General features: G+C 39.3%; 2 protein-coding genes across 3 annotated transcripts in view; one reads left to right on the forward strand and one right to left on the reverse strand.

Moving 5' to 3' along the window:
- Positions 1-6,532, forward strand: part of LOC110365110 (mucin-5AC-like) — a 39,209-nt gene extending 32,677 nt beyond the window's left edge. Inside the window, exons 32-41 of the mRNA XM_065066500.1 lie at positions 167-331; positions 540-769; positions 1,228-1,393; positions 2,470-2,504; positions 3,350-3,466; positions 3,573-3,671; positions 4,073-4,195; positions 4,532-4,577; positions 4,987-5,098; positions 6,134-6,532. Coding sequence (XP_064922572.1) covers positions 167-331; positions 540-769; positions 1,228-1,393; positions 2,470-2,504; positions 3,350-3,466; positions 3,573-3,671; positions 4,073-4,195; positions 4,532-4,577; positions 4,987-5,098; positions 6,134-6,377 — 1,337 coding nt within the window. The 3' untranslated portion in view covers positions 6,378-6,532. The remainder of the gene's footprint in view (positions 1-166; positions 332-539; positions 770-1,227; positions 1,394-2,469; positions 2,505-3,349; positions 3,467-3,572; positions 3,672-4,072; positions 4,196-4,531; positions 4,578-4,986; positions 5,099-6,133) is intronic.
- Positions 6,533-18,002: 11,470 nt separating this feature from the next.
- TOLLIP (toll interacting protein) overlaps positions 18,003-22,446 on the reverse strand; it is a 29,364-nt gene continuing 24,920 nt past the window's right edge. For both annotated transcript variants that reach the window (XM_065065074.1, XM_065065073.1), the window contains one exon: positions 18,003-21,456. In XM_065065074.1, coding sequence (XP_064921146.1) covers positions 21,242-21,456 — 215 coding nt within the window. In that variant the 3' untranslated portion in view covers positions 18,003-21,241. The remainder of the gene's footprint in view (positions 21,457-22,446) is intronic.

Raw genomic sequence — 22,446 nt, forward strand, 5'->3', positions numbered from 1 at the left:
ATAAACCACTTTTTAATCTATCCTTCTACTACTAGTATCTCTGCTAGACAAGCAGAAAGGCAAATAGTTGAATGCAACAAAAATGTTGGCTCAATTTGCTGGATATGTTAAAATTGTGAGTTGAAAATCCTGTGCTGTAAACTAATGCATGTTTTGTCTTTAACAGTATCTACAGCTGGTATATCACAATCAAGTAGTGTTACAACAAGCACTTCTGTAATCATCAGTTCTTCCTCCAGCACATCTGTCACAACAGAAGCAAGTACATATGTTACATCAAGCAGAACAACTCCCTGTTTTTGTCACGTGTCTGGTAACTACTTTTCTCCTGGTGAGTGTCTTATTTTATGGTTATAAAAATGTTCATAAGCCATACAAACCCTTAATACTCTATTAAACATAACCATTCAAATCATCTAAACGTAGAAATTTTTATACATGAATACACTCGATATTTTTATAGTATTTTCATGTTTTCTTTTGTTTTCCCTAAGCATTTTCATTGGTCTTCTAATTTCTCCTCCTATTATTCTCTACAGGGGAAGTGGTATACAACAAAACAGATGGGGCTGGCTGTAGTTTTTACGCACTTTGCAGCAAGGAATGTGAAATTCACCCATTCCAGGGGCCATGTCCTTTGACTACTCCTTTTACTCCAGAAACTACAGCACAAACCACTTCATCCACAGAACATGTCTCATCAACCACAGCAACAGCCCCCACAACTTCAGCAGAAATAAACTGCACTGACATCAGTCCTCCACGAAAGGTGGTTCTCCTCATTATTTTCTAATACATCACCAATGCAAAACCAGCCCAATTTCTGTCCTCTAACAGCCAATTCAAATCAACTCATATGTATTTTAATAATAAAATTATTATAACATGTCATGTTACAAATGCACAAATCTTCAATCTGGCATTACCAGGCTTTTGAGTAATCTGGAGATGGAAAAGCTCACTAATACCATGGCAGGGACTTTTTTTTTACAAAAGCCATTTAAATGTCATAGAAATAAGCAGAACAGCAATTAAAGTGTCAAAATCTCATTTCTTCTACACAGAATTCTGAGGTTGTTCTCAACTTGCCTCCTTTTATGTCCTGAAATCATATGCTAGGAGAACACTAATCTGAACTTCCTACCAATTTCAAGAGTCTATCTCATCTTGAAACAGAACAACTAGGGTGAAAGAGCACTTAAGAATAAATCACTTACATGTTTTCAGCCTGGAGAGAACTGGACAAGTGGATGCCAAGAGTGTTCCTGTGACCACGACACGGCTACCGTACGATGCAAGCAGATCACATGCCAGAAACCAGTTTGTGATGTAGGATTTCTTTCTCTTGCTGTAATAAAACAACAAGGCCCATGTTGTCCTGAATATGAATGTGGTAAGTATTAAAAATACATATATAAATACCAGACTACACATTCTGGTAAATCACATTCGCACTTCTATTAATATCTAAGAGTGTATTACAACAACAGCAAAACCTACTTTTAAAGTGTCTGGCTCAGTTAACATGCATCAGTTTTTGGCTAAATATGCAGTAGAAGCTTATTTAAAAACAAAATGTTATTTTCAGTGAACTTTGCTGAGAAAATTGGAACAAGCAGGAGAGCACTATCTCTGTATCTGTAATCATAAAGGTTATTAATGCATTTTATATAATGTCACTACTGTAACACTGAAGTACATTAACATTAGTCTAACTGTAGCTAAATTGAGATGCATAAACATAAGGACAAGCCAGCAGAAAGCTTAACTACAAAAGCAAGTAACACAAAACAATAATACAACGTGAATTGTAATCAGTATATGAACTGTCAATGTATGAAAAATAATAATTATACCTTTGTTGAATGCTCATGAAAATTAAAAAACCTAATAGCTATATATATTTGTATATATGATTTTTATATACATACACTTTTATACACGATAATAAAAAGGTAGCCATAAATTCAGCCTGAAACAGGAAGGTCAAAACAAAGGACCAGTGAAGTTTGAAGTAGTTTTGTGAAAGATTTGAATGGGATCTGTCATGTTATCAAATTATTTATGTGACCACAGTATGAATACCTTTTTTCCACTCAATCTTCCATCCAAACCATGTTCTGAGAGGTCATAAAGAATCAATAACATAGGCATGTTTGAAGATTACTGGACTTCTAGGGCTCAAAGAGGAAACAACTCACATAATTTGAAGTGAACCTGATATTGAAAGGGCAAAAACCTGATTTTTCATGCATAGCTCAAATTTGAAGTTCCTCCTTGACTCTTCTAGCTGATTTCAAAGATAGAACTTTACATCAAGACACACAAAATATGAGATCTAAGCATGTAGGGGGGGATTGAATTCAAGTTTTTCATAATCTCTGTGTTACTTATAGAACTTGATAACATCTTCTCAGGAAGTCTCATAATCTAAGTTTACTCTGGCAATGTTTTACTCTTGTTTTTCAGAACCTGCTTGTCTGGTTAATGGTACAATGTTCCAGGTGAGAATGTTATACTTATAGTGAAGTGAAATGTACACCCTTCCTACCAGGATAAGCCTTTGAGAAAGTTCTTTTCCCAGTACATGGTTTTTGATCTCTAGCCCTTAACTGGAAGAGTTCTGGGTTTTTTTTTTTCCTAATGTCAAAACCAAAATTGTCACAGAAGAGTTCCTCAAGATGTAGCACAGAACAAGATGGTCCTGTTTTTAGTGAGGTACTTTCTTTTTAAGCAGTCTCCCAATGTGGAATTAATGAATTTTTAAATGAGCTGATGAATTGCCCAAACTCAACCATTCTTTGAAATAAGCCCAGAGAACCTACAAAACTAAATCTAGGATTTTTGCTTTAATTGATATCTAAATCTGCTAAAATTGGTTCCTAGGTTGTTTAGTCAAAATTTAAACATTAGCACTGAAGCCTTTTGGGGACACATTTCAGAAAGACTTAAATCCATGTCAAAATTTGTATCTCTGCTTATGTATCTGTGTATGTATCCACTTAATCACCTTTTGCAAATTGGAATTGTTTTATAACCACTGAACATGACTTAACAGGGAAAAAAATCTTAAATGGAGCACTGAAAAGCTGGTAAAATAGTGAGGCAGTACAAACCAGTCTTACCTGCATGTTATTAATCTACTTTTCTCTTTTTTATTCCTTCATTTAGTTTCATCCTAATGTGTGCTTTCTTGAAAGACATAAAGCCAAACCGCTTTATTTTCAAAGAGAGTTGAACAACTCAGTCACACTGGCATTTCAGCTACCTTAATGGTGCAATGCTTTCAACCCTCCCTATACATTTTCTAGAAACTGTTGCCGTTTGATTTTTTTTTTCTGTCTTCCAGGCTGGAACGTGGATAATCAATTCGTGTATGAACTGTACCTGCTCTTCTCAGAATGGTAAACTGACCCAGGCAGATATGCACTGTGAAAGAGTTCCATGTAACACATCTTGTCCACTGGTGAGTTCAGATTCGCCAGGCTGCCCAGTCAGCCCTCAATTACAGGAAGACTAAAATTCTCCATCACCAACTCAACATACTTTCTCTTTCATTTCCTTGTGAGTAGGGTTATGAATATAGGACTACGGATGGGGAGTGCTGTGGGAAGTGTCATGAAATAGCTTGCACAATCAAATTAAGTAATGGCACCGTTCGTGTGCTCAATGTAAGTATTCATTTAATTTTCAGATCTATTAGTGATACAGGTTAGAACAGCTAAGAGTCAATTCATGTCCCTTACTAGTAAAAATTCAGTAATACTGAAATTACCCCCAAAACAGCACACCCGTTTTCTCAGTTGAACACTTGGAATAATATATTCTTGTTATGTGTGGTTAAGTGGGCAATGGTTTTCAATTTGTGGTCTGAGTGTTCAGATCCAGCGCTTACACTTTCAAGCTAGCCACAGTTTGCAATATTCCACTTTTGTCACTTGAAAGAAGTTAAGAAGCATCTGAGAATCTTTGGGGTGAGAGAACTGAATTATCTCATACATTTTTGATGTAATCATACTATACTTGATCACAACAAAAATAAAAATTGTTTGCTTTTCTTACAAAATCTTAGGTTGATGAAGTCCTGCCACTCGATCACTGCAGCCAATACAAATGTGAAAAAATTGAAGATCAATTTGTTGCAGTCCAAACTAAAAAAATATGCCCTGAGTACAATCCAGGAGAGTGTGATCCTGTAAGTTTTAATCAATTCTTCACCTGAGGTATGCATATTAAATGAATAAGGTGGGGGGGAGGGAAGAATACAACAAATCACTTCCACCAAAGTTGCAGGAATGTCTGAAGAATCAAATTAATGTTGCTGTGACATTACTAATATGAAAAGCTTTGTATTTTTACATGAGGCTACAAGGATTCAAGTCTTCTATGGTGGAGATAGTAAGTCATCCATCATTCCATTCAGTGTTCAACACAGAGGAGCTTTCTGCCCAGTATCAGTAAAGTTAACTCATATTCTTACTTATGATTGTCATCTGTGCATTAATGCAAATCCTCTTTTACTTTTGCAAAGGATGAAGCAGAGACTACTCCCGATGGCTGCTGCAAAATATGTAAACGTAAGTAACACTGTGTTCACGTTTTCTGCTTGAAGAGCACTGTATTCAACTTCTAACTATCTTTAAGTGAATGGAAGGATTCTTCACTCCCCCAGTTTTCACTTGTTTATCAAGACTTTGTGCTTCACTATGTATTCTAAAGGGAAAAAGGAATTTTGCTTTTCTGATACTGAATATCACAACCCAAACCACCAATGCTCAAGCTTCTGCATTATCTTCCAAAAACACTGTACAGCTGAGATCAAAGAATAACCTAAAAACTCCAGATACATTACATAGTACTCCCCACACACTGCCGTACACTGCAGATTCTCAATAATCAGACATTATGCACTTTGAAATTGTTTTAGCATTCACTTAGTTCTGAACTAGAGATTTGAAGAGATTTTTCCCCCCTCCTTTTATGCAGCTAAGAAATGCAAACGTTACAGCAAAAAAACTGTGATCCGCCATGGTGACTGTGAATCTTCTGAACCTGTTCAGCTGGCATATTGTGAAGGAACTTGTCCTGGCTCCTCAGTGTAAGTTCTGAAAACTTGATTTAGCATCTCTTTGGCTACATTTATACATTGTGTATTCTGGTGTCTCAAGTTAATCAGTTACCCAGGGGTACTGTGTATATATTCTCCTGAGCTGGAAGACAGGGATGGGGAGCAGAATGAAGACCCCATAATCGAAGGGGCAAAGGCTGGTGATCTGCTACACCACTTCAACACACACAAGTCTATGGGGCCAGAAGGGATCCACTCAGGGGTACTGAGGGAGCTGGTGGAGTTGCTCACCAAGGCACTTTCAATCATTTATCATCAGTCCTGGCTAAATGGGGAGGTCCCAGTTGACTGGAGGTCAGCAAATGTGATGCCCATCTACAAGAAGGGCTGGAATGAGGATCCAGGGAACTACAGTCCTGTTAATCTGTCCTCAGCGCTGGGGAAGATTATGGAGCAGATCATCTTCAGTGTCATTATTTCTCTCTACAGCTATTTGAAAGTGGGCATACCAAGGTGGGTGTTGGTCTCTTCTCCTAAGTACCAAGTGATTAGACAAGAGGAAATGGCTTCAAGTTTTATCAGAAGATGTTTAGACTGGATATTAGGACAAAATTCTTCACCAAAACAGTTGTCAGGCAGTGGAACAGGTTGCCCAGGGAAGTGGTTGAGTCACCATCCCTGGAGGTATTTAAAAGATGTGTAGATTCTGATGCTTAGGGATATGGTTTAGAGGCAGACTTGGCATTGCTAGGTTTACAATTGGACTCCATTGTCCAAAGGGTCTTTTCCAAGCTACCTGATTCTATGATCACAGAATAGCAACAAAGTTAATGTGGTTATAAGACTCCATTGAATGGAATCAGACTCATTGGAAGCAACAACAGTCTTACTATTGAAGAGACAGGTAATTAAAAATCACACTCCTAAGTGTGTATGGGAGAGAGGATGTTAAAAAAAGAATACCCCAAAGCCCCCCAACAAACCCCAAAATAAAAGCCACTGGGGGATTTCTGTGTGTTCATTTTTTATTGAGAATATATATTTTATTTTCCTTGTGGATCACAGGTACTCTCTTGAAGCAAACCAGATGCAACATGAGTGCAGTTGCTGCTATGAGTACAGCAGCCACACAAGAGAAGTGACCTTGACTTGCCAAAATGGAACAAGCATAAATCATAATTATGTCTACGTGGAACAATGCCAGTGTATGAATGCATGCACATCAGAAAACTCTGCTGCACATGACTCCCAAGTGGAAAATTCTGCAACGTATGGTTCCCAAAGCAAACTCAGAAGAAGAAAAAGATGATAATTCAAAAAAGAAAAAGCAGAGACCTTAGTGAAGCTGGAATCACATCTTCCCCAGAATAACCTGCGCTCCTTCTTCAACAGATTCTACATCAGTTTCTGTTATCACCTTTTCTCACTTCTTACTTACAAAAAAAAAAAAAAAAAAAAATAAAAGTCAAATAATTGGATCTTGGGGTTTGTCATTGTTTGTTGGGATTTTTTTGCCTTTTTCTTTCAAAGTGAGACAATATTCAAGGGCAAAAATAGATGACTGTGTAAAATATCTTTGTGTAAATTATAGAAATATGCAAATAAGTTTCCATTTGATCAAAAAGCTGACACATTGGAAAGGTTTAAAGGGTCTCTGAAAAACAAAACCAGAAAACATTGTAGCTACCTTGCACCTAAGTCTTGTGCCTAGATAAGGCTTTATTTCATACCATTTTTATGGATGTAATTGTCCTAACAGTCATTCACAATGACAGGGAGACAACTCTTCTCTTGTTTGTTTTGCCTCTTATTTGATCAATAAAACTTTCAGCATTTTTCAATTTTGGTGACTGTTTGATAGCCGTCATTGTTATCTAAATGACAGAGTAAAATCGGGGAGCTTTCTAACTCTGATTGGCATATTTTCTAGCAGTCTTTGGGAATGAAGACACTCTCAAACCTTTTTCCTGGAAGAGGTTAAATTCCCTTACCCAGGTCTAAAGAGCTCTGCTCACGGGCATAAAAGGTACAGGGATTTAAAAAAAACCCTCTCATTTGCTTATTGTATTCCAGTTGTCAGGATGGTGGGATAACAGGCAGGCTGCAGTTTGTTTTCCTTGTAATTAGTGGAGAAGTCCAGAAGACAAGTATTAAAGACAAGTATTTAAAAAAAAAAAAAAAAAGGGGGAAAAAACTTTATTCATTCCTACCATTTCATGTTGTAGGTCAAAAGGTACCTGGCTGTAGAAATCAGCACTTGATTCTTCCATTGGAAAAAAAAAAAAAAAATCTATATATGAATGAAAGCTCTATTTAGTTAAAGAATACTAAGGTGTCAATGAACTTAGTATACTAAGTCAGAAAATTATCTTGCCCATAACTTTAATTCCGCAAGTAAGTTCAGGATATGTTGTTAAACTGTGCATTTGTTTCCTGTGCTATCTAGAAGATTTTGAATGGATTTACAATACTAAGAAAACTGGCCACCCTTTCCCAGAGTAGTTTACCTGAACTGTTTGCAGCATTTATCTTATCAGTAGCTGTTACAATACGAAGTCTGAAATCTGGCCTGAAGGCTTAGCTGAAAAATAAAGGAGGAACTGTTTGATCGAATAATTGCACATTTTATACGTGCTTATTTAGAAATTAAATGCAATCCCTGAATGAAATCAGAAGAGCCCTATCTATCAGCCTTACTGGCAGGACCTGGTATCATATCAGGATTAACTAGGGGGGAGAAGTGGGCAGGTCTGTAAGCTTCACATTTCACTGCTGAGCTCCACGTCTTGGTTAGCCATGGTTTGCCTGTACCACTCCCTACAGCTTCTCTGACCCAGTAATAAGCCAGTTTTCTATGGAAACGTGGACTGAAGCCAGACCATCTGTGCACCACCAATTTACAAGTTCACCACTGCATCCTCAGACCCTGAACACTAGGTATCTCTATGAGGAGACATCCAGACGGTTCTGAACGGAGTGACCAGTGGGTCAAGAAGTTTAGTATGCTCAACATAGCTTCACAGGTTTCTGGCTTCCTGAGAGTTTAGCACTTTGGGCACAGTGCCATGAGAACAGAGCATACCTGATAGGAACTAGAACCGCACCACAGTGAAAAAGCAGCACTGTTGGCTGTAGGAGGGCTTCCCACATGAGAGGTATTTAGGTATGCCAGCCTGGTGAGGCCTAGCATTATAATGCAGAGCTACCAATATTAATGAAAGGTAGACAAAATGATGCCACAAAGCTGATAGGTCAGATTGCAAAGTTCTAAAACCCAGTGAGATTTAGCTAACATATAACAAACAGTTGTAAACACTTCTAAAGCTGGCTTGGAGTTCAGGCAGAACCCAATGAAATCTGCATGCTTTCCCCCTGTGCTGGTTTGACTGAAAATGAGTTAATTCTCTTCATGCAGTTAGAAACCTTTCTTTTTCATAGCTAGCAGAGTCATTTTTTGGACTTAGCTTGAGAACAAGAGATAACACCTCAGCACAGAGCTCGTGTTTTTAATTGCTCTGGTCTGAGAGCCACAGGCACTCTGAAAAAAAATCTGCACTATAATGCAGCATTTAGAAGAGATAATATTGATTAGTGGGATTTTTTTTGAGTCTGGGATTTTGTTGTTGTCTGTGTTTCGGGGAGGGGGGGGACATGGCTTTGTGGTTTGGTTTTTGTTTTTCTTTGTTTTTGTTTTGTAGGTGGGGTGTGTTTTGGTTTTGGCTTTTTGTTGGTCCTTCTTCCTTGAAAACCAACCCACTTCAAAATGCTAGAAACCACTTAATTTTTTCTGTTCTCCTTAAGGGAAATCTATTTCTGTACTTTTCTCTCAAATCTGCACAGATGAAAGCCCAGGGGATTTGTACTTTAAGTAAACAGGATTCAGGAGGAAACAAATATGTAGATTTCTCTTTGGAGCAAATGCTAAGCTAGCATTACAAGTCCAAAGAACCTCTAGTAATTACTTTAAAGCAGAGAAATTAGCTAAATAGGAAAACATAAATAGTAACTTCTTGGATATCAAACAAATGTATGTTAAAATACATCTAGCTATTGTGTACTGTATCAAGTTTTTTAGAACTTGAAATTACAAAATGCATGCATGCCTTAATTTTATAGCAAAATTTCCAAATATCTTGAATGTACCATCACAGCAGTAAAGTAATTCTAGTTACAGAACTACAGATTAAGAAATAATATTTAAAACATCATTTCCATGGGGCATCAAATTAATCACAAAGTGCTGCCTTTTCATCCTATGATATTTACCATAATCCAATATGCTGTTTCACTAAAAATTACCACTGAAAAGCACTTATCTACATCAGGAAACAGAACACTTTTTTTTTATATCACTAACTAGTCTATTACAGGGACTACTGCATTAGGGAATGTTATGTAGTAATATGCATATATATGGAGAAATTACCCAGTTAGTGCATTTTATTTATGTGTCAACATAATGCTTTGAAAACAAATCTGTCCACAATACTGAGAATCTCAAGCAACTCATTGAACAAAACATCCCATTGTAAATAAAACTGTGAGCTGACACAGGCAGGACACAGGAACAACCACAAAACCACAGATGAACTACAAAGAGGAAATTTATTTTCATTACCTCATGAACCAGGGGATCTCCAAAGCAGCAGCCAGGCAGAGGCAGACAAGCGGGGATGCAGGCACCACAGAACTCTGCCTGTGCTACAGAGGTTTTTTTTGAACCTGTTGGTTTTGCCTGTATATCAGGGATTCAAACAGTTGTAGTTTTCCACTGTGCTTTATCTTGCCAACAGCAAAACAGGAATCTCAAGCACATTTGATAGGGTGCCTTTGACTATCACAGGCCTGTGTTATCTAAACGCAGAGGTTCTACTTGTCAAGCATACAAGACTACACAACAATTAGTATTATGTGTTTTTCTATACCCTAGCTGCAAGTCACTTGTTTACTATCCTCCTCACCAATCTTCTGTTATATTCCCACAAATGCCATTTATAGGTTTCATCATCTGGTGACCTAAAGTGATTATCTAAGTGGATCTAAGTGAAACTGTGATACTTAACCACAGAAAATACATTATTTAAGTTTTAAATTCACACCTGTAATACATACCCAGAGTTCGTCAGTTGGAGGACAGAATTTAGTATCGCTGAACAAATTAAATCAGGCAAGATATCCGTAGAATATTCACATGCATGGCCCTTAACCTCCCAAGCCACATTAATGACCTACACTTCCACTAGGCTTTCCAAAACAGAAAACAGCAACAACATTTTATCAGGTGGAGGACTTAAAAATAGCCAAATAGTCTAAAAGTAATTTGAAAGATTAGAAAAAACTAATTATCTTGTAAACTGGAAAATAATAGATCCAAATTATTTCGGTTAATAAAGAACAGTAAGTCCCTATTTATCAATCTTTCCATAAGTTTTAAGCTTATTTTGAAAAACATTTATAAAAGCATTAAAAACACTGGCCCTAAAACTGAGCTCTGAGAAGCCCCACTGGTGACTGACTGACATCCTGACACGCCCCCATTTACTGTAACTCTTTGCGCTCCACCTGTCAGCCAGTTGCTCACACAATGCATTATGCACTTGTCTAGCTGTATGCTGGATGTTTTGTCCAGAGAGAAAGTATCAAAAGCTTTACTAAAAGTCAAACCCACCACATCTACTAGCTTCACTTTGTCAACTAGATTTGCGACCTCGACATAAGAGGAAATGAAGTTTATTAAGCAGGACTTTCCCCTCAGGAAGCCATGTTGGCTGTGATCAATGACTTCATTGCCTCTCAAGTGTTTTTCAATAACTCACAGAATAACCTTCTCCCTAATTTTACCTGGCACTAAAGTGAGACTAACAGGCCTGTAATTACCAGGATCTTCCTTCTTCACCTTCTTGAAAACTGGGACAACATTTGCCAGCTTCAACTCAACTGGGACCTGTTCAGACTCCCAAGACCATTGAAAAATAAAGGAGAGTGGTTCTGCGATAACATCAGACAGATCTTTCACTACCTTGGCATTAATCCCGCTGAGCCCCATAGATTTACATGCATCCAGCTGGAGCAGCAAATCTTGAACAAGTTCAGTTCAGCTGGGAGTTTATCATCCTCCCAGTCACAGTCTTACAGCACAGGGCTCCAAGGGTCCCAGAGCCCATCATTGGTGTTAAAGACAAAGGCGAAGAAGGAGGCATTAAACATCTCCACTTGGTCTACATCCCTATTCCTGAGGTGTCCAACCTCATCAAGCAACAGACCAATGTTATAATCTCTGACCCTCCTCCTTTTGCTGTTAACATATTTTAAAAAGCCTTGTTGTCCTTCACAGTGATTAACGCTTGAACTCTTAATTGAGCTTTGACCACGTGAATTTTATCCTTACAGTGGCATCTCTCTAGTCCTCCCCTGTTGCCTGTCCTTGCTTCCAATGTCCATACACTCTCCTTTTCTGCCTAAGTTATAGAAGATGATCCCTGCTCAGCCAAGCTGGCCTTCTGCCCCACTTGCTTGACTTCCAATACTTTAGAATTGCCTGCTCCCGCACTCTTAAAGAGATGGCGCTTAAAAAGTGACCAGCATTGTGGACCCCAATATCATCAAAAGCAGATTCCCAGGGGGATCTCATTAAGTATCATAGAACAGTTTGGGTTGGAAGGGACCTTTAAAGGTTATATAGTTGAAACCCCTGCAATGAACAGGGAGATCTTCAACTAGATCGGGCTGCTCAGAGCCCCATTAAGTAGCTCCTTCAGCAGCTAAAAGTCTGTTCTTCCCATATCCAGGGTCAAAGTTTTGCTTGTAGTTTTTCTCCTACTGCAAATTACTTGAAACTCAACCACTTTGTGGTCACTGCAACCAAGGCAGCCACCAACCACCTTTTCACCCATGAGACCCTCTTTGTTTACAAACAACAAATCTAGGAGGGCACCTTTCCTTAGTACATGCATCAATAAGTTACCTTCAACATGCTTCAGGAACTTCCTGGACCTGTTTGTGTCTGCTATACGATATTCCCAGTTGACATCTGGGAAATAAAGATCACCCGTAAGTACAAGGGCATTTGATCTGGAGATACCCAGCAATTCCTTGTAGAATAATTCATTGGTGTTGTCATCCTGACTGGGTGGTCAATGGTAGACTCCCACAACATCTGCTTTATTTGCTTTCCCCTTCATCCTTACCCAGAGGCTCTTGACCACATTGTCACCAACAGTGAGTGCAATACAATCCAACCCCTCCCTCAAATACAGCACCAACCCCCTGCCTCACCTGCCCTGCCTATCCCTCCTGCAGAGCCTGTAGCCATCTGTCATGGCACACCAGTCATAGGACACAGCCCACAGGTTTTGCATAAGTCAATGATGTCACAGCTCTGGGACTGGGTCAAGCCCTCTAGCTCCTCTTGTTTATTTCTCATGCTGCACGCTTTAGTATAGGACATTTCAAATGTGCTCCAGTGTACTCACCACATCACAGAGCAGAACTTGCTGGCACATCTGCCGTCAAACATTGGCACGCTGTCCACAGGCACATCTGGTTTTATCCCCTTCCCCCTTCAAATCTCCTTTGAAGAAGCTCTTTCAACGAGCCCTGCCAACTCCTGCACAAATATCCTTTTCCCCCTTTGAGACAGGTGTGCCTCATCTATTGCCAGCAGGCCTGGTGTCACATAGATTGACCCATGATCAGAAAACCCAAAAGTTTGCCAGTGACAGCAGTTATCTGCTGGGTTCTCCTGTTTCTTCCACCTTTCTCTTAAACTCAACGGATAGAAGAGCATACTATTTGTGCTCCTGATTCCTGAACCAGTCAGCCCAAGGCCCTGAAGTTTCTTTTGATTGCCACTGAACTTATCGTAACTTCATTGCTGCTGACATTAAAAAAAGCAATAACGGATACCGTACAGAGGCCACATCAGGGTAGGAAGTTTCCAACTTAACCTTGGTGACACCTCCAACCTAGATAGCCCATCGTCATTGTTCAGTTCCATTTGCAGTGCCTCATACCTATTACACAATGGCACCCAGAAAGGTGAGTTAGTCACAGAGGAGATGTACCTGCTGCACTGGACAGGAACCTTTCACAGAATCACAGAACACTAGGGATTGGAAGGGACCTCGAAAAATCATCTAGTCCAATCCCCCTGTCGGAGCAGGAACACTTAGATGACGCTACACAGGAATGTATCCAGGTGGGTTTTGAATGTCTCCAGAGCAGGAGACTCCACAAAACCCTGGACAGCCTGTTCCAGTGTTCTGATACCCTTACTGAGAAGACGTTTCTTCTCAAATTTAAGCGGAACCTCTTGTGTTCCAATTTGAACCCACTACCCCTTGTCCTACCATTGGTTGTCACCGAGAAGAGCTTGGCTCCATCCTCGTGACACTCACCCTTTATATATTTGTAAACATTAATGAGGTCAGCCCTCAGTCTCCTCCAAGCTAAGGAGACCCAGCTCCCTCAGCCTTTCTTCATAAGGGAGGTGCTCCACTCCCTTAATCATCTTCGTTGCCCTGTGCTGGACCCTCTCCAGCAGTTCCCTGTCCTTCTTGAACTGAGCGGCCCAGAACTGGACACAATATTCCAGGTGTGGTCTCAGCAGGGCAGAGTAGAGGGGAAGGAGGACCTCTCTCGACCTACTAACCACTCCCCTTCTAATACAACCCAGGATGCCATTGGCCTTCCTGGCCACAAGGGCACAGTGCTGGCTCATGGTCATCCTGCTGTCCACCAGGACCCCCAGGTCCCTTTCCCCTACACTGCTCTCTAATAGGTCATTCCCCAACCTATACTGGAACCTGGGGTTGTTCCTATCCAGATGTAAGACTCTACACTTTCCCTTGTTAGATTTCATTAAATTTTTCCCTGCCCAACTGTCCAGCCTGTCCAGGTCCCGCTGGATGGCAGCACAGCCTTCTGGAGTGTCAGCCACTCCCCCCAGCTTGGCGTCATCAGCAAACTTGCTGATAGTACACTCTATTCCCTCGTCCAAATCATTGACGAATATATTGAATAATACCGGCCCCAGTACTGACCCTTGAGGCACTCCACTAGATACAGGCCTCCAACTGGACTCCGCCCCATTGACCATGACTCTCTGGCTTCTTCCCTTCAACCAGTTCACAGTCCACCTCACTACCCGATCATCCAGACCACACTCCCTCAGTTTAGCTGTAAGGATGCTGTGGGAGACTGTGTCAAATGCCTTACTCAAGTCAAGGTAGACCACATCCACCACCCTGCCATCATCTATCCACCTCATTATGTCCTCATAAAAGTCAATGAGTTTGTCAAGCACGACCTCCCCTTGGTGAAGCCATGTTGACTGCCCCTAATGACCCTCTTATCCCTGATATGCCTTGAGATGGCACCAAGGATAAGTCGTTCCATCAGTTTTCCAGGGATGGAGGTGAGGCTGACCAGTCTATAGTTACCCGGGTCCTCCTTCTTGCCCTTTCTGAAGACTAGAGTGACATTTGCTTTCCTCCAGCCCTCAGGCACCTCTCCCGTTTCCCAAGATTTGGCAAAGACGATGGAGAGTGGTCCAGCAGTGACCTCAGCCAGCTCCCTCAGCACCTGCAGGTGCATCCCATCCGGACCCATGGATTTATGGATGTTCAGATTGCCTACTTGCTCCCTAACCCAGTCCGCATCAACCGAGGCAGACTCCTCCATTGTCCTGACTTCCTCTGGGGTCTCAGCGGTGCGGGGCTCCTCAAGACAGCCTCCAGCAGAGTATCACAGTATTACAGTATGTTTGGGATTGGAAGGGACCTCAAAAGATCCTGGCCACAAGGGCACAGTGCTGGCTCATGGTCATCCTGTTGTCCACCAGGACCCCCAGGTCCCTTTCCTCTACACTGCTCTCTAATATGTAATTTCCCAACCTATACTGGAACCTGGGGTTATTCCTGCCCAGATGCAGGACTCTACACTTTCCCTTGTTAAATTTCATTAGGTTATTCCCCGCCCAACCCTCCAGCCTGTCCAGGTCCCGCTGGATGGCAGCACAGCCTTCTGGTGTGTCAGTCACACCTCCCAGCTTAGTGTCATCAGCAAACTTGCTGATAGTACACTCTATTCCCTCGTCTAAATCGTTAATGAATATATTGAATAATATTGGCCCCAGCACTGACCCCTGAGGCACTCCACTAGATACTGGCCTCCAACTAGACTCCGCACCATTGACTACCACTCTCTGGCTTCTCTCCTTAAGCCAGTTTGCAACCCACCTCACTACTCTATTGTCTAGACCACACCTCCTCAACTTAGCTGTGAGGATGCTGTGGGAGACTGTGTCAAAGGCTTTACTGAAGTCAAGGTAGACCACATCCACCGCTCTGCCATCATCCATCCACCTTGTTACATTCTCATAAAAGGCTATGAGGTTGGTCAAGCATGACCTACCCTTGGTAAAGCCATGCTGACTGCCCCTAATAACCCTCTTATCCTTGATATGCCTTGAGATGGCACCAAGGATAAGCTGTTCCATTACTTTCCCAGGGACAGAGGTGAGGCTGACCGGTCTGTAGTTACCCGGGTCCTCCTTCTTGCCCTTTTTGAAGACTGGATTGACATTTGCTTTCCTCCAATCCTCAGGCACCTCCCCCCGTTTCCCACCCTGTTCACCAGTGGGCCTACATTGCCTCTGGTATTAGTTTTATCTGCTATGTATTTGAAAAAGTTCTTTTTGCTGTCCTTGACCCCTCTCGCCAGCTGTAATTCTAAGGAGGCCTTGGCTATCCTAGCTGCCTTCCTACATCCTCTAACAGCAGCCTTATATTCTTCCCAAGTGGCCAGCCCCTGCTTCCATGACCTGTAAACATTCCTCTTCTGCTTGAGCATACCCAACAGATCCCTATTCAACCACACAGAGACAGAGACAAAGAAGGCATTCAGTATCAGTGCCTTTCTCTGTATCTTCTGTCACTGGGGCACCCACCTCGTTCATCAGTGGGCCTGCATTGCCTCTGGTGTTATTTTTATCTGCCATGTATTTAAAAAAAGCTCTTTCTGTTGTCCTTGACCCTTCTCGCCAGGTTTAATTCTAAGGAGGCCTTAGCTTTCCTAGTTGCCTCCCTACACCCTCTGACAAGAGCCTTATATTCTCAAGTGGCCAGTCCCATTCCCCCAGCCCCAGTCCCATTCACCATTCCCCCCACTATATATACTTCAATAATTACTTAGCAATTCACTTTTAAAAGAGCATTATGCATTTCAAATCAACCTGAATGCTCCACATTAAGCTGATTACTATTACAGAAATTATGCATTTTAAGGTGGAAAAACTTTGTCCTGTGACACAGTGACAAGCTCCTGAATCTAATCCATAAAGAAATATGGGCAGCACAGACATGGAAGATAAGTTCAACACACTTTTTCACTCACTGTAGTTATTTTACACTTGGAGATAACTTTAAAATAAATTGGATCATCCTTCATTCTCTTCCAATTATAAATGCATTAAAATTATAAAGGTAGTCCATTTGTATCTAGTCTGCCTCACATTCCAGATTAGCACACTTAATATTTTAAAAACATGTTGAATCTTTTGAATACTCCATAAAGCAGCACTTTCATAGTTCTCCCACACATCGAAATACAGACATAGCTAAGATGGATTTCAATCTACTTGCTTTCCACATATTCACTTTTCCCATCTATATGCAATACCATAAGTGTAGTTCATTTGTTCTTACAAAATTAATTATGCTTTTTGGCAAGACAGTGAAGAAAATCCTTCTGAACTGCAGTATGAATACAGATCAACTTTGGTTTCTAAACAAGCTTCCTGAAGATCTAGAAGAGAAAGTTGAAGTCTTCAGTAGGCTACAACTTAAAACTGCAACAGAGAAGCCTGTTTTCATTTTTCCTCTTTATTCTATGAAAACACATATTTGCATTTCTTCCTAGAGGTCCTGCCCTCATTGATGTACTTAAATGTTTTAATAATTCAAAATACAATGATTTCTCTTTATACACCCACACATCACAACCGGTGGATTGGCATTGAAATGAAAAAGCCAATAAAGATTTGTTTGAGTAAATTAATTGTAACTTTTCTTATCTCTCACAGTATACTGGTGAAACATGAAAGCAAACTGCAAGCCATAGAACATAAATTGGGATAGAAACTGACATTGAAGGGCTTAAAGAAAGCACAATTTGAACACAAGTTTGTTTCACAGTAGGTACTAAGCACATTAAGGAAACAAATCACAGGAAATTTGGTTCTGAAAGATTACTCTTAACTATATTTTTTTTAAAAATTCCGGATAAAAAAACCACTATGCACTGGACAGTAAAAGCCAAAATGTCAGCTTGGTAATACACTAAAATTACATACTAGTAGTTGATTAATAATCACTGAGCTGAGCATAGCAAAAAGGATAGCTTTGCAGGCGATGATTGAATTAAAAAGAGATGCTGTGTAAAACAAATCTTTAAAATTAATTAATTATATATTAGCAGATAAAGCCAGCTCTTATTTTAGCTAAAATAGCAAATCACAAGGTCTATTTAATAACTCTTTACTTGGAGACCGCTCTCACCTAGAGAGTTCTCAATCCCCTCATACTGCAGAACATTTCCTCCATCCCACACACTGTTCATCCTTCCTCCTTTGCCCTCCAACATCATTCTTTGAACAATGCAACTACTGCCTCATTCTGTCTTCTAGACCTGCAGTACTATAACATTTTCTTGAGAAAGTAGCACCTAGAAGAGTTAGAAAAGACATCTAGAGATGAACACTTAAAAAGCTTTTGAGTGTGTACTGTACTAGTCCCACCAGATAATCATGTTAAGAACCAGTGTAACTTGTTAACTAATGTGCAAGACTGAATAAAAGACAATAACTGATACCTGAATTCTAGATCAGTCCACAAAGACTCAAATTGTGATGCTCTTCAACAGAGACATAATACACTTTCATTTACATGATACATTTATTAAATTAGAATGAAAAAGTTAATGTACTTTAGAGTGCAAGAAAAACATTTGGACACCGGAACGCAATACAGAGAAACAATGTCTTCAGAATTACTACAGCAAAAAACATCCTCTGTACAGTATTACATATCAACCAAACAAGCAATAACATTTTTAAGGGAAAAAAACAAACAAACAAAACCATTCAGTACCATTAGCAGATGCAAAGAGCAGTAGAGAAGAAGGTAGCAAGGATCTAGCTAGACAAAAAAATGTTCCTACCTTTAGCAAGTTTAGGTTACTGGCAGGACTCAAACTAGTACTAAGAGCACTAACTTTTAGCAGAAGCCAGTCTTATAGAGCTGGTTTTGGCTCCAAGCTGCTTGAAGCTGTTGAGGTGAAGAGCAGCAAACACAGTATTATCCCATTACCATTTTGTCCAAAGCTACAATCATAAGTGAGAATTTGTTTTAAATCAAGAAACAGACTTCCAGTTCCAATACCTAAATTACACAGACCCTAGAATAACTAAACACTCCCTGCCTTTTTTGATTTTTCTCCAATTCAAATCTGGCAATGAACAGTTTGATTGAGAGGATATATATGCTGAAAAGTTGAACAGGCTTATGATGAGTGTTTTGTTCTTTTTGACTTAAGTAGAACATCTTGACATAAGAGTTTCAGCTATAATGCTCAATTAAATCAGGACAAAAAAATCCCAAACCAATATTTAAGTATATTCTAACATGCTGAAATTCATCTACTGGCCATACTGCTCCTACATATCCCATCTTCAACTCATACATCTACCCTGTTTTGCGTAACATTTGCCTAGAACAAAACAAATGAAAAAATTCTAAGAACAGGAGCCTCTCTCAAAGGCCCAGAGTCTAGTTTTTGAATAAACCTGACTAACCTTATATTTGCACTTATCCCTCCTGGTGATTAGGATTGAAAACTGTTTATTTTGGGTTTGGAAATTGAGCTGTAATAGGATGCAATACAATTTACCAGCCATTAAGTTGAACCATGACCACTTGCTTTTATAAAAAGCTGTACTATGGATCCCAATGTTTTAATATAAAAGTGTAAATATGTACATTTTCCCTGAATTATTCCATCCCTAGCAATTCATGTTATCTTCGTAAAAGTTAGAGCAAGGGACTCTTCCTGGAGATATCTAAGCATTAAATCCTTACGAAGATTTATCATTTTGGGTAACGATGTCACAAATTACTGTGCTATAAATACCAAATGCCTCTACACCTACCCAATCACAATGACCATGAATGCAGGGAAGAGGCAAGACTAGTCTCTTGAAAAACACCCGTTTTATTTTAGAAAACAAAAATGTGGTGACTCTACAACTAAAGAACATGGAAACTATAGCCTTGAATCTCATTATTGAAAAGCCAGTTGAAGGACATATAAAGACACTTATGCTTTCAACAGTAAGTTTAAGATGGTAAGAGATGAATAACAAAACTTAAAATCATGCATTATGAAAAGACAGCTTTAAAAGGTTAGAAACTGGGATGATATTTGGTGCTGTATTTCAAAAGTTTCAGTCTGATTTTTAAAAAAATTCATGCTCTACTGCCAGTGCTACCTAAAGGCTTCTTGAATGTAGGTGGTGGGAGAAGGGGAGTGAATAAAATCAGTTTTTCAGTAAAGAAAATATTTTAAGCGTGGGACATGAAACAAAGTATGGGGAAGAAGAGAATATGGGTCCCTTTTCCCTATTCAAAACCTGGCTTTAATGTTCTCATGAATCACTCAAGAGCCCAGATTTCAAGTGTACATTCATTCCAAGTCTTGAAAATATAAAGGTCTATGGCTATTGTCAAAGTATTTGAAATCAAGCATTAGAAAGATAAAACAGCAACATTGCACATCCCTGGAAAAATAAATTGGTGCATACTATTTAAAGTGCATTACTTTACCATCTACAAAAACAGACACCGCAGGAATTTATCCAACAGGCATAACTGCTGCATGCTGTAACATTCTGCAGCTCCAAAATGAACTGTTATCTGAAAAAAATAACACTAACAATAAATACAAACAACCTGCAGCCTCCTCTGAGGATCAGACCAACTCAGATATGTTAAATTTTCTCTCGGAAAGAATTTCTTTCCATCTGCATCAAATAATAATAAATTGACTTCAGCAACTGTAGTCAAATGAGTTACTGAGTAACTCACAATGCCATTCAAAGATTCTGAAGCTTATTTCAGATTACAGGAAAAAATACAATAGCTTTTCCACTAATATAAAATGGTAATTTTGCTGAAATATAGGTGTAAAAAAAGAAGCCTTATAACCAGATCACAGATTTCTGCTTTTTAAAATTCTTTACAGTTTTAGTAATTTCCCAGGTATAAATATCTTTCCTTCTGCACTAATCTGAGCAGTAGTTAGAGTGTAATTAACTGTGGGAGTACATTAGAGCTCAGTCCCGTTCTCTGCCACAGCAATACATACTGTACAAGTTAAAAGTTACTTGTTAAGATTTTACAGATACATAACAATACTATATGGGAAGATAAAGCCCCCCCCAAACACACCAGATAACATATTGCTTTGGTGCCCGCTGAATAGATTGAATGAAAGATGCTCATTACAAATACCAACAGCACAACCTAAGAAATTTAGCTTATTAAATTAAAAATCTTCAATCAGAAACAACCCAATATATCACAGCAGTAACTAAACACCACTGGACAAGGTAAGAGTCTTTCTTTTAATTTCTGGCAGAAATAGGTTGCTTGATGAAACCTTAATACTTTAACAAATCAGTTATGTTTAAAGAATAAACCCTCCATGGATTTTTTTTTTTTTTTTCAGTCTAACAAACAGTAGTAAATCCTGTACTGCATAGAGTTACTTTTTAAGAACAAGTTCATGAAAAGGGAGAAAGAAAAAAAGCAGCATTACTCCCCACCCCATCAGAATATAGCCACACGGCACAGCTGATAGCAAAGATGCTTCAATGCTATATTGTAGGACATAAGCTAAACTGAGTATGTACAGATTCAGAAAGAAAGTGAAAAAGATCCAAATGTCCAAGAAAATTTAAAAAACAAAACAACAACAACAACAAAAAAAAGAGTATAATCTTTCACAGAGGATGTGCTAACAGAAAGCTGTTGGGAATTTCTTCCTCTAGCTAAATCCCTGGCTTGGCAAGTAAAAATAAGTGGCATCAAGGACAGGGACTATGCAGGAAGTGGGGATTTATGATTCTTCAGTCATCTGAAGCAAGGAGTTGATAGCTGCATCCTTGTTCCCCCTCTGAGCTTCTAGCACTGAGCGGATTACTTCCCTGTCCATGTTAGGAAACATGTCCTGGATAGATTTCATGTCCTCTTCATTACACAGGTGCTGAGGATTGACGGCAGGAGGTGGTATTGCCACTGGTACCATGCCTGGATTACAGACTGCAGGCATCCCTGCAGGCAAAAAAAAACAAACAGAAGAAAAAAACAACAAACAAAAAAAATACAACCATACATGAGTGGAGAGAAAAAAAAACAAAACAAAAACAAAACAAACCAATTATTTTGAAGAAAGTGGCTTATGACTCTCTCCAACTCAGCAACCTCAGTATTTTTTTAAACATGCATTCCAGAAAAAAAGAGATTATACCTAGAGTGTTGCGATCAGAATATATTTTTCTGGAACACATTTTCTGCCAAAGTTATGTTCAGAAGTGGTAAACTACATGACGGCAACAGGTCCAGCTCAATATTAGGTACAATTTGCATTAACCAAGTTTACACATGAATCACTAAGTGCACCACAGAAAGGTGCGGTTGTTTTTTTTTCTCCCTGCTCCCATCATATTTTGGTTCCTAATGTATTTATAGTGTGATGAAAAAGATGGTTTTACATCAGCAATATACATAACTGATATCTAGAAATTAAAGAAATGCAACTTCCATTGCATTCGAAAGAAAGCAAAGTACTTAGGTCCACTAAGCGACTGGACCACAATCATAAGCAAATTTTAAGCAAACATTTTTCCCTGGTTTAATGTTCCATCCAGTTCAGCCTGCAAAGTCACAATTCAGCAAAAGACCAATTCCTCTTGCGCCAATAGAGGTACACACTGTTTTGCCCTGTTCCTCTCCCAGAAGACAAAATTAATCTGACATTTTTCATTAATTTCTTGTATGTCTGTGTAAAATCAAAGCACTAACAGCTTAGAAAGACAGTTTTAGAAAATGAGTTTTCTAACTCCTGTTAAAAGGAATTACTAGACAGAAGTCCCTTTTCATCACTTGGCATCTTTTAACATTAATTAACCTCTTTTTTTTCTGAAAAAAACTAACATTTGCTTTTACAAAACTGAAACCAGCTATAGTAGACGTCTAGAGTCTTTTGTTATCACTTCTGAAAATGGTATATTTCACTTTGTCTGTAAGTAGTTCCAGACCCCT

This window comes from Columba livia, chromosome 5, assembly GCF_036013475.1.
Source record: "Columba livia isolate bColLiv1 breed racing homer chromosome 5, bColLiv1.pat.W.v2, whole genome shotgun sequence".
Lineage (NCBI taxonomy): Eukaryota > Metazoa > Chordata > Aves > Columbiformes > Columbidae > Columba > Columba livia.